We start from the raw sequence: 13,878 nt of genomic DNA on the forward strand, positions 1-13,878 counted from the left end.
CTGGCCTGATAAAGACCTGGTATTGATCGCAGGTTGAAAGAGCAGGTTCGTCAAACACGGCTGATTTACAGAAGCCTGATAATAGCAGCACCGGGCAACAGAGGAGCTCAAAAAGAGAGATAGAGTGAGATATAGAAAGAGATGCAGAATATGGTCACATGGCCTTTTTCTCTTTTTCCTTTCACAATTTAAGCATATAGAAAAGTCCAATTTTAAAATATAAATGTCCCTCCATCACAATCATCTCATGTAAACGCACAGTGTCCGCTCAGGGTGACTGTGTTACTCATATATTCCTAAAAATGTTTTTTTTTTTTTTTTTTTAACAAAAAACAGACACATACGCTCACACATGAGAATAATCTCTAATCTTCTGCTGATTAGCACCTGACAAAGTTTCCATGCTTTTATCAGAAACAGCCAACAAACAGGCTCTTATCACTTGTACCACAAAATTGCACAAAAACAGGAATTTTCCAGTTTAAAAAAAGAAAAACGACTTTTTATCTCTGAATGTACTGTCTGAATTAAGACTAACAAAAATAGGGAGAATGGGAAGTGAACAGGGACAGGCAGGATACACAGGGTTTCTGACTGCAGCACTCATAACAAGGGGGAAAAAAAGCTGATCATAGATATGCTATCACATCAGGTAACAAAATGCTTCTTCTACACCGTTTCTACAAAGAACAATGTAAAGTTATCCAAAGTGTTACATTCTGACTAGCTGCTCCTAATGCACTGCTGTGAATCCTCTCATTAAAATGGTCTCCATCGGTTACGAACTTTAATCGATCCCAGTCAGACATACAGATACCACAGGGGCAGGTTTAATGAGTCTGACGAGAGGGCAGGTCTAATTATCGTCAGTTACTTTTTTTTTTCATCACTCCACAACTCACTCCATGTGGACATGGAAGGCTGAGACTTCAAAGCAAAAAGTATCATTTTAGAATAATTGAGGTGATGAAGGCAAAATCTTTTGTTTTGATAATGGTCTTTTTACCTTCATTATAAAGAGGCGCAAAGGAGGGACTGGACTCGTCGCACTCCGCCGAGTCATCCTGGTCCGAGGCTCCAGCCTCTTCCCCTGAGAGACTGACATCATCAGGTGGATTGTCTTCTCCAGCATCAAGATCCCCAATAGAGCCTACAGACAGAGAGATTGAGAATGAGTGTACACAGCACATGAACACACTCGGCGTATAAGGAGCTATTATATCATGAAATATAGATAATCGTCATAGAGCCGACAATAAAAATTACCACTGAATCATTAATATAGGTGTATCATGTAAAAGGCAGGGAGTCAGTCTGTGCACTGAGAGATTTAAGTTATACAAATAGCCAGCGTTAATGATTATAGAGCTCTGAGGGGTGGCTATAAATATAAGCTTATACTGCGATTCATTATAGGAGGAAAACCCTCATTAAATTCCAACCCCAATTCCCTTAAAGGTTTAATTGGATGGAAATCCCAGAGCTTCTGAACACCAGCTAAATGGACGTAAATGTTATAAGAGACACTTAAAAATGATTAATTCAGTGTCAAGTTGGCAATAATGATAATAACTTTTCTTCAATTGACAGCATCTATAGCAATCAAATTAATAATACAAATTCTAAATGTTTCGATAATCCTACTCAATTAAAAAAATGTAATGCAGTTAATAAAAAAATAAATAGAATTGTATCTTACAATGTATGTACTTTAGACTAATTAGGAGTAAAACACATTCCCGCAATAGAGAGGGAACATTTTATTACATTAAACACAAAATCACATCACACCTTCAAGTATGTACACTGACTGAATTGTAATCCATTTTTCAGCCCAGATCTGGACGGTGAAGAGCAAAAATTCTAAAAAAAAATATAACATTCCTCTACATTCCTAGTGTATGAAGGGCTGTGCGGACACTCCGTGTATAAGAAAAAGACCATTTTTGACAAGTGTTTGTAAATTAATTTTCACTGTGTCAAATGGAGAGGGGATTGTTCAGAACTAAAGCCGTGACTGGAGGCGTATATATTTACACTCCTCAAACAAAGAGGCCTATAATCTATACAAAGCACGCAACAATACCCGTGAATAAAGCGCCTTGTAGAAAAAGGCAAAGGCAATTTTTCTAATTCTGTTAATTTCACTTCCAAAGCAATTAAAACGTGGTGGAGATAATGCTTCCAAACAATCACTCCCTGACAAAGTGTTTCTGTCTTTGTAAATGAAACATCTTTAGGCTAATTCCGACTTCCACGCCTGCATGGTTCACTGTAATTTCAGATAAAATTAACATAGTTAGATTTGGACCTTAATAATGAAGGGAGAAAGGAGGAAAGGAAAAAGATCGATCCCATATGCAATATTTTTAGAACGCAGCCCGAGCCTTGGTCAATCTAATTTTCTATATCTGCGAAGACATTTTCATACAATTAATTTTCCTTTAATCATAATTGTACAAAAGAGCTTCTCTGTTTTAAAAAAAAAAAAAAAAAAAAAAGTCCAATTATATTTTGTGTTTAAATGTAAGTTTGAATTATGATTTTCTTTTTCATTAATGTTCTGGTTAAATCGCTGCATCACTGCTTTCAGACATCAAATCGTGCAGAAAGTTTTTGCTCTCCTCCTTTTCTTCCTTTCATGAACAAACCAATCCATATCTCTTCCAGCAGGCCAGGCAAGAGGATATTACTGCATGCATTCACCACCAAGTGTAATTTGTTTGTGGTCAATTAAAACCAAGGAGAATTGGTCCAAGGGACAAAAAGTGATATTCAGTCATCTCGAAGCAATTCCATCAGGGGTATTCATGGGCTGTTATCATTTTCAAGGGAAAATTACACTAATACTCTTGCATCACCAAACGGCCATGTGCACCAGTAGTTATTGCAAGTAATAAATGATTTATTGAAAATGTGTGCATGGAAAATATTTATTTTGCTGATAAACTGATTCTGTCATCTAGTTTTGCTTGAAAGTTTGTGAAGCCTTCAAAGTAGGGTATTTTAGAGACTTTGCCCATAAAAAATATTTGACCTATGATATTAGAACAAATTTAAGGGAAAAAAATGTGTGTTCTGTAAATGTATAGCAAAAACATCCCGTAGCCTGTTATAACTAATAATTATTACACATCATGGGGAATTTCCCTCATATATATATATATATATATATATATATATATATATATATATATTCTCCAGCAAGCTTAGCTTGACAACTGCTGTTTTCTTATAAAACAGCACAAATCTGTGGCTAAAACTCCTGATTTTAAGCAATGGGTTTTCACTCCAAATATTGACTTTATTTTATTACTTTTTATTGCTCTTTAATTAAGGTTTCTTTTATGCAAAAATGTTTTCTTTTGCTTATGCCATATTTTTTATGTGCCCAAGACTTTTGCACAATACTATACGTAAAACAGTAGGTTGTTGTTAGGTTTTACTGAGCTTGCTGAAAAAAATTTGTTCTTCTGGTAACTTCACTCGCTTCTTTCTATTTTTATGCAAATCCCTGGAGCGTACATTAGGTTTCCATCTGAAAACTGGTCTGTCTTGTACTCTATTTCTTTCTTTACAGCTATGCATATATTCTCCTGTAATGTTATTTATTTATTTTTAAGTTATATATGGAAATACTGAATAATTTTGTACATAATTATGCAGACATGATAAACATATATAACAAAATTGGTACAGCATATAATATGGTGCATAAGACTTTTGCATAGTACTGTATATATACACACACACAGTACACACACACTAATTCATACATGCTGTGCTGTATGTGTCCTAAATAACTAGAGAATTAAATTTCATGGTACACACTTTTTATTGGATTTATGCCACGGCTCAAAGTTCGGACATTTAATAATGTCACTGTGATGCCGAACATGTAATTCACGTGAAAATGTAAAAAAGATAATGAGAGGCAGTCTTACAAACGGGCATGCTCGTACACATAACCAGAGAGGACTTTGAGTTCTAGCTGCCACTCGAACAAACAGAACAAAGTGGCTTAGCTGATGAAGGCAGAGAAGATATCGCTTTATTAACTAGCCTCGTCCACATCAAACCTGTGTGCTTAACAGCAGCGATTAAATACTGAGACAACACATCAAACCAGAGACTGATTAAACTCTCTCACACATACACACGCTCTCATACTAATCACCACAATTACAAAATGGTCCAAAAGCTGACAAGCCCTTGTGCATCAGGTAACTGGGGAAAGAAAATTGTCAGAGATGCGCTGTTAAGAAAGAGTGGGTGACCCGCCTGATCTGAATCGGTGTCATTGTAAGTTTTTAATTTATTGATTCGTTAATTTTTCTACCATACTCATTTAAACAATCTTTGTACTAAAAGACAAAAATTAGGCAATAAACAAGCAGGTGTAGTGGAGGTATTGATCACGCCCGTGTGCAAGATTAAGGGGGGAAAAAAACAAACATCATGAAATGATAGACGAGCTGCTGGTGATGTGGGACACAGACCTAGCCTGCCATGCCACGTGTCAGTAGAGTCACTGGAGCTACAGATAAGCTGTGAGCCTCAGGACTGGTGCATTTTAGCTCATCTGTGACTCAAGGCAGAAGGGAAGAACTACTCACATGTACGCATATACTGTATACATAGACACAGTGTGCTGCTTATGCTGAGGCTTTGATCAAAACTGATAAGAATAATGTTAATGCAAATAGACATGCTGTTTCATCAAATCTACAAACTTTAGCCTTGATTTCACCTGATATGGCACTGACAGAATACACTGGAACAGGGCAAGACAAGGCAGTGTATTCTGAAAGTGCCATATCAGGTTGAAATCAAGGCTAAAGACTACTGCTTATCCGCATTAGAAACGATTATAACTCTATGGTGAAGCAACAGAGATTCTACATCAGAAGCCATCTAGCCAGTAAAGCGTTAAGTAAGATTTCTGCTTAATTTCAAGCCATTTTATTAAGTAGATAATATTAGGAATGCCTATACGATAATGTCCGATACCTAGATGACGGTTTAATTCGTATTGCGATTTTGTAAATCTTTAATTTGATATTTAGGTTTTTGTTTTTATTCTGTCACAATGATGAATAAACCTTGCAGATAAATCTCTCCTAATACATGGATTGTTGTGCTTCCTGCCAAGGTATGACTAGTTTAGCGTGCGCTACATGCAGGATTTCAGAGGAATGGTGATGTTTTGCCATCATCTCTAATGTAAGTCGTTCATGTTTCGCCACACCGACTCCAGAATCAACTTTTTAGAACAGAGTTGTAATTCATTTGTTTGCTTTCGAGGTGGCCAAATATCACAATTCCTCTATAATTCTCCATGTAGCGCACTTGAAACGAATAGAAAAGAATTACATGCAAAGATTATTCATTATTGTGATGAAAAAAAAAGAAAAACAAAAAATAAAATATTAAATTGAAAAAATTTTAAGTATTAAATTAAAGATTTACAAAATCGCAAAATGAATTAAATCGCCGTCTAGGTATCAGATATTATCATATCGGCTTGTCCCTGGTGATTCTCATCCCTAATACACTTATATAACATTATATAAATACACTTATATAAACACATATTAAAAAGTCACTTTATGATAAAAGTCACTTTATGACCACTAAGTTTTGTTTTACATAAAAGCATAAAGTTTTAAACACTACAGGAGTATAAAGCTATTAGTTATAAGGCGAAATAAACCCAATTAAAAATTATAGTCTGCTTACTTCTCACATTTAAACAGACAAGTGTTGCATGACATCACTTATGATAATTACGTAATGGTTAATATATATGACAAGTTGTGACTGTATTTATATGCCTGAGGCATTAGATCAGATATAAAAAAAAAAAGGTGTATGTGATTGGACAGCAGAATGTCAAACAGCAGCCTGGGTCCAGGACACGGCAAAAAGGCTAGACAGGTTTAAATCCGTCCTTCAACTCCTTCATCACTCGTGGCCTCTATCTATTCAACCTTTTCTGCCCTCAACTCTATGCATTTTAGCTGATTTTGCTTACGAACGCTCCGGTCTTTCTCTTCTACTCCAATCTCTAAGTCTTTTACTCCTTCCCTCACTCACTGTCTCTTTCTCTCTCTCTCTCTCTCTCTCTCTCTCTCTGACTCGGAGCGTCATTCTTTGCGGATAGCTGCAAGCCGTTCGCGGTTATCGGCTGCTGCAGACTCTCTCTGCCGGTCTGATCTGTCTCCTCTTCATTAAGCAAATACGCCAACGTGGAAATGAAAACATAATAGCTATTTGATTTCCAGCGAGATATTTTGCATATTGGTTCGGAGCTGATAGTGGAATTTCATCAAGTTGGGTTTTTTTTCCATGCTTTAAAAAAAAAAAAAACGACATGACTGAGCTGGCCAGCTTTGGCAGGATTTCTTTACATTGCTGGGGAGGGATGTGAGCGGAAGGGGGGAAAAAAAAGAAAAGCACCAGTTCCCCAGGAAGACTACTTAAACGATTAAATATCCCCTATTCTCCTTTTTTCTTTTTGATAACAGGGAAGGAAAATTTAAAGAATTCACAGTGCTTTAGGTTCACTATACTAATCAGAGATAGGGGGGAGAAAATTAACTCCTTAATGAGCAGGAGCCATCTTTCTGATAACAGCCCAGCCAGAAAAGATGATGGGGTGGGAGACAGACTGAGAAAAGAAAAAAAAGAAAAAACAGATAATATTTTCACTTGCATTGGAGAAATCTGATGCCGCCTCCAAATCTGGAAATTGTTCTTTGTGTGCACAGAGGGCAGGTGAGATTGCAGGTAGTGATACCACATGGATACAAGCTGGCCAGGCCCGTTGGTGAGATGTATTGTCCTTTACAGAGGTATTGCTCACAGCCATGAGAAAGAAAAACTAGCCCTACAAACACAGATCAGCAGAACTCCTCACAGTAATCCATCACATCCTCCTCCTCCTCCAGCAGAGAGCTCAGCCTGGGTGAAACAAGTCTAAAGACAGGATTTCAGGAATTACATCTGAGTAACACCTCAGTCTCTAAACAAATGAGACAAGTCTATTTAGAATTAGAATCTTATGCTGTTTTTTTCCCCAGTCATCTTTAAGCATCATTTTCAATGTCAACCTTTAAACGTCAATAATCGATAATCAGACCAGTAAATAAACTGGGAGACGTAAAAAGCCTTTGCTTATTTTGCATGTGATTGGTCACATTCTAAAATTATCTAAACTACCAATAGTTGTTTTCAAAGCTTTATCAGAATTGCTACAGTACAACTACAATACATTACTGGGACAAGTCAGGGTAGCAGTTTTCCAGTTGATGCTCTATTTTTGGACCTGTCTGACTCCTCCTGGTGTGTTGGCGTTGTGGTGACTGGGGATAGTACCACTTTACCATGAAGATGGTCCTGGCCTTGGCACATGCAGATAGCAGCTCTTTAAGAACATGTGACTGCTGTTGCTCAACAGTTCAGGAATGGAAATTCCTACAGTTTTCTACCTGAGCCTCCAATAACGAACTGGACTTCATATTAAGTTGTACAATTATTATTGTACAAACAGATGTGTTATTAAGTATAACACATCTGTTATATTAAACTCCCAGGTACGCACAGTAACAGACAATTCGATGCAAAACAATTCCTGCTATCTGTTATTAACCAAATGAAGATGGTTCCTTGCTGATCCTGGTTCCTTTTAATGTTTTTTACCTATTGCCATCTCAGGAAGTTTTTCCTTGCCATTATCACCCTCAGCTTGCTCATCAAGGTCTGATCATTCATCATCCATTTTCTCACATTTCATACACATTTCCATATATATATTTTTTTGGATTCTATGAAAGCTGCTTTGTAACAATGACCATTCTCAAAAGCGCTAAAAAAAAAATGGAATGGAATTTAATTGAATTGCTCTACAGCATGGGCATGCAAGCATGCTGAGGCCAGAATTAATTTTTCTCTTTACATCTTTAGAGAATGTGTTCAGTATATTCAACCCTGGACCAACGATGGGCAAGTCCTGAGGGGCCATCAGTCAGATCAAGGTTTAATTTCAAGCTTCAGAGCTCCTTCATCTGGCTGTGTGATGTGATGATTCTAGAAACGACAGTTTAAATCAACAGTAACTGATTCTGTAAAGCACATAATCAGTATATATTTAGTATTCCCATTTAATGCACAGGTATTAATTAGCACATGTTCCAGATGAGAACGCTCATCATGAACTTTAAATTGCAATTTTAATTAAAACCAAGGTGATTTGATGGTTTGGGAAAAAAATAACTAAAAAAAGCTATGGTACAGCAAAATCTACTTAATCTAATCTCTTAGCATCCATACCTTTCCTTAAAAGAAATAAATGCTATTTACTGCTATATTTTAAATGGAGAAATTATGTGAATTGTTAAAACAATCCAGAAATTTTCCCAGGCAAATGATGCATTATGGTACACAATTCAACCTCATAAATTCTCATGAAGTCATGGTCAGGCCACTAACTCCAGTGCATCTGCTGGGATGGTTATTTCTCCTTCTCCAGCATGAGAAAGTATACAAGTCCTCTCATCTCGTGTATTTTACCTCCTCAGAGCTAACACTTCAAAATTCTCCTGACCCCCCAACTACTAAGGATAAGTTCTTCATATCTCTTCTAGGTTTTCACTTTTATTATTAATAAAATGTTTCACATGTCAACCCATGTATGTTAAGGTAAAAGTCTTGACTCGACCCTCATTGCTTCCAAAGAACCGGCATATCTTGTTTTTTAACTTTGTCTTGAGGAATAGTTCTCCAGACTTCCTGAAGGACATATTTGGTTCTCATTTTTAAGTCCAGTTCCTGTCCCTGTTTTAGAGGAACGCTTTTGTTTGTTATAACCCACACAGTCGTCTATGAATCATTCAAGCATTAAAAAAATATCCTTAATAACTTAAGGCATGAACTACAGAGAAACAGGTGCAGTTTTCAGTGATTAATATACTGGTGATGCTGAATGCTGAGTGACTGGAACAGACGAGAGGGGAAAATGAGGTTGCTGCTGAGCTGAGCAGTGTTGGGTGTACAAAGTAATGCAATGGAGTACTTTGATTACTTTTTTAATATAAGGAGTAATCTAACGTGTTAGGTTCGCCATTTAAGTACTCGGTTATTTAGTTATATTTTCAAAAATTTATCTTTTTTTTTGGTGTGTGTGTGTGTGTGTGTGTGTGTGTGTGTGTGTGTGTGTGTGTGTGTGTGTGTGTGTGTGTGTGTGTGTCGTCATCCTACAAGCCCAGCCCTCGATTACCCCCCATTTATTTCTGCTGTTATACCCCTATCTCACCTATGTGGTTTGACTATGCGAGGACCGACACGCGGAAAGATGGAAACAATCACAGCACCAAGTCTTGCGGTAAATCTCCGCGAAACCATGTAGGTGAGAAAGGGGTATTAGTAGTTAACTGATTATGGGCCAAACTTCGCTGAGTGATGATGATAGAATAATTATAAATGACTAAAACAACATGCATGAGGAATCACAAAGAAATTTTCATTTTCTGCAATGGAAAAGTACTCGAACTAGTTACTTTTATTAGAAAGTAGCGCTGTAATGTAACTGATTACTTTTTAATGACAGTAATTTTGTAATGTAATTAATTACTTTAAAAAGTAACGTCCCCCAACACTGCTGCTAAGGCACATAGACACATATTTTAGGTGACAACCTCAGCAACAATATGTGTTTATGTGACAACATCAGCAGCAATCTTATTTTCCTTCACGTCTGTTTAAGCCATTCAGCATCATATACTGTATGCATATACGATATACGACGATACTGAAACAAACAAGAGGGAAAATGTATGTATGTATGTATGTATGTATATATATATATATATATATATATATATATATATATATATATATATATATATATATATACAGTGGTGTGAAAAACTATTTGCCCCCTTCCTGATTTCTTATTCTTTTGCATGTTTGTCACACTTAAATGTTTCTGATCATCAAACACATTTAACTATTAGTCAAAGATAACACAAGTAAACACAAAATGCAGTTTTTAAATGATGGTTTTTATTATTTAGGGAGAAAAAAAATCCAAACTTACATGGCCCTGTGTGAAAAAGTAATTGCCCCCTGAACCTAATAACTGGTTGGGCCACCCTTAGCAGCAATAACTGCAATCAAGTGTTTGCGATAACTTGCAACGAGTCTTTTACAGAGCTCTGGAGGAATTTTGGCCCACTTATCTTTGCAGAATTGTTGTAATTCAGCTTTATTTGAGAGTTTTCTAGCATGAACCGCCGCCTTTTTAAGGTCATGCCACAACATCTCAATAGGATTCAGGTCAGGACTTTGACTAGGCCACTCCAAAGTCTTCATTTTGTTTTTCTTCAGCCATTCAGAGGTGGATTTGCTGGTGTGTTTTGGGTCATTGTCCTGCTGCAGCACCCAAGATCGCTTCAGCTTGAGTTGACGAACAGATGGCCGGACATTCTCCTTCAGGATTTTTTGGTAGACAGTAGAATTCATGGTTCCATCTATCACAGCAAGCCATCCAGGTCCTGAAGCAGCAAAACAACCCCAGACCATCACACTACCACCCCCATATTTTACTGTTGGTATGGTGTTCTTTTTCTGAAATGCTGTGTTACTTTTACGCCAGATGTAACGGGACACGCACCTTCCAAAAAGTTAAACTTTTGTCTCGTCGGTCCACAAGGTATTTTCCCAAAAGTCTTGGCAATCATTGAGATGTTTTTTAGCAAAATTGAGACGAGCCTTGATGTTCTTTTTGCTTAAGTGGTTTGCGCCTTGGAAATCTGCCATGCAGGCCGTTTTTGCCCAGTCTCTTTCTTTTGGTGGAGTCGTGAACACTGACCTTAATTGAGGCAAGTGAGGCCTGCAGTTCTTTAGTTGTTGTCCTGGGGTCTTTTGTGGCCTCTCGGATGAGTTGTCTCTGCGCTCTTGGGGTAATTTTGGTCGGCCGGCCACTCCTGGAAAGGTTCTCCACTGTTCCATGTTTTTGCCATTCGTGGATGATGGCTCTCATTGTGGTTCGCTGGAGTCCCAAGGCTTTGGAAATGGCTTTATAACCTTTACCAGCCTGATAGATCTCAATTACTTTTGTTCTCATTTTTTTCTGAATTTCTTTGGATCTTGGCATAATGTCTAGCTTTTGAGGTGCTTTTGGTCTACTTCTCTGTGTCAGGTAGCTCCTATTTAAGTGATTTTTTGATTGAAACAGGTGTGGCAGTAATCAGGCCTGGGGGTGACTACAGAAATTGAACTTTTAACTGTGATAAACCACAGTTAAGTTATTTTTTAACAAGGGGGGGCAATTACTTTTTCACACAGGGCCATGTAGATTTGGAGTTTTTTTTCTCCCTTAATAACATAATCTTCATTTAAAAACTGCATTTTGTGTTCAATTATGTTATCTTTGACTAATAGTTAACGGTTTTTGATGAGCAGAAACATTTAAGTGTGACAAACATGCAAAAGACTAAGAAATCAGGAAGGGGGCAAATAGTTTTTCACACCACTGTATATACACACACACATACATACATACATACATATACATACACACACAGGATAATGCACCATGTCACAAAGCTCAAATCATTTCAAATTGGTTTCTTGAACATGACAATGTTCACTGTACTAAAATGGGCCCCACAGTCACCAGATCTCAACCCAATAGAGCATCTTTGGGATGTGGTGGGACGGGAGCTTCGTGCCCTGGATGTGCATCCCACAAATCTCCATCAACTGCAAGATGCTATCCTATTAATATGGGCCAACAGTTCTCAAGAACCCTTTCAGCACCTTGTTGAATCAATGGCATGTAGAATTAAGGCAGTTCTGAAGGCGAAAGGGGGTCAAACACTGTATTAGTATGGTGTTCCTAATAATCCTTTAGGTGAGTGTATATATATATATAAAATGGAAATATCTTTAAATATTGTCTTTGAATTATATGCTTTAGCCACCATTCACTACTGGAGAAAAAAAAATGTCAGAATGAAAAAAATGTGATCTCAGTGGCATAGCTGCTTTCAGATGAATTTCAGTAATGGCGGAAATGCCCTGTTGACATGAGAGGTAAATGACTTCATGCCTAGGCTGGTTCAGAGCTGCCAAGAAAGATAGAGTAGCTTAATTACTCTTTATAACTGGGGTAAACCGAAAAGCATCTCAGATTGCACAATATTTCACACTTTGAGGTGGATGAGCTACAACAGCAGTAGACCACACCAAGTTACACTCCTGTCAAACACGAACTGGAACTTGAGGATTAGGTGTGCACAAACTGTACAGATCTTATTTCCTAGATAATTGCATGAATGTTAAGGTACATATGTGTTATGTATGTTATAAATTGGAACTCTGTATAAAACACAGCCTGGATGATGTAAACCTGTCATTAGTCCTGTGAATAAGTGCTGACGTGTGTGTGTGTGTGTGCGCGTGTGTGTATTACCTTGTTAACATATGAATTGCTATGTTGTGCATTCGCTTGGGAGTGGATTGTGTGTTGTGTGAGGATAAAGGAGTTAAAGCTTTGCACATCTGCGTCCATACCGTCTGAATGGCCTTGCAGTTTGTTGGGGGACAGATAGCAAAAGATGAAATGAGTATTTGATTCAGCCGCCCCCCCCTGCCCACCCTGTGTATCTCGGGATGGTGGGAAAGTTGAAATCTGCTGCTATTTTCTATCATTTATCAGACTGCTTATCGCCTGGCTCTTGTCTGCATGCCTAGCTTCTACAGCAGGGTCTTAGCTCAGGCTGCCTGATTCAACTACCCACAACTACATATTTAGTTAAAACAAACTGACACTAGTGCAGTTAGGACAAGGGGAACTAGCATGATCTATAAAATTGTGAATTTTGTAGATCATGCTAATTTATGGACTTACGTTACTTTGGTCAGTTATAGTTCAACTGAGCAATAGTATCATTAATTTTTTGGACATATTTAGCATTTGGACTACAGAGAAGGCGGGACAACAGCTGCCACCAGCTGCATCTAACTGACTCCTAATGAGCATCGCATTAAACCAACAGCGTGGGGTTACACAGAGGTCACAACCTTTTCAGATGCTCGCTCCCTCATTAGTCCACTCAGATTCATGGATTTCTGTTTTACTGATTTCTTTTCCCTCAAGAAAAGACTAGGTAAGATAGAAAAAAAATCTTAAAATCCCCCACCCCTTCCCCAAAATATATTCATGACATCTAATGCAGCAAGACTTCATGCCACCTCTCATATCACAGTGTACCGCTGAAGGAGCTCTCAGAGACATTGTTGCATCTGTTATCAAACCGCCGACTTGACAGATATGAAATGTCCTTGGATAAGCCCGAGGCAACGTTCACACGCATTCTTTTATACTGCATTGCTAACTTCATACATTACAGGAGCAGCGTCTAACGGAGTAACGAGTATCGAGAAATTAATATCCCGCGTCCAACAAATGTCAAATCAGTTCTGATATGTGAGAAGACATTTCCAAAAAAAAAAAAAAAAATGTATTCAGATTTCGATAGTTAAGATTTCACACGATGGTTTTTAGTCAGCTAATTGAATTATACTGAATGTGGGGTTTGTCCACGTTATACTCGATTCATTAAAAAAAACTATTTTAAATCTAAAATTACATCCTTACATACTTACTTAGATTACATACTTAATCAATTTTATGAATAAATATATAAGAGTATATATTATACACAAACTAATAATTTCCAATATTACCTGGTATAAAAATTAATAAACAAAAAAAAAGCTCCCAGGTCCAATTACAGGCGTATATATAAAAATCTCACGTTTTTATGCTAATGAAAAAATTAACACTGCGGCCTGATTTCCTGCGCTTTAAAA

General features: G+C 37.4%; 1 protein-coding gene across 1 annotated transcript in view; it reads right to left on the minus strand.

The window, feature by feature from the left end:
* The window catches only part of zfpm1 (zinc finger protein, FOG family member 1), a 73,749-nt gene that overhangs the window by 34,145 nt on the left and 25,726 nt on the right, over nt 1-13,878 (minus strand). Inside the window, exon 2 of the mRNA XM_053500337.1 lies at nt 1,007-1,150. Within this exon, the coding sequence (XP_053356312.1) occupies nt 1,007-1,150 (144 nt within the window). The remainder of the gene's footprint in view (nt 1-1,006; nt 1,151-13,878) is intronic.

The sequence above is a fragment of the Clarias gariepinus genome, chromosome 7, assembly GCF_024256425.1.
Source record: "Clarias gariepinus isolate MV-2021 ecotype Netherlands chromosome 7, CGAR_prim_01v2, whole genome shotgun sequence".
Lineage (NCBI taxonomy): Eukaryota > Metazoa > Chordata > Actinopteri > Siluriformes > Clariidae > Clarias > Clarias gariepinus.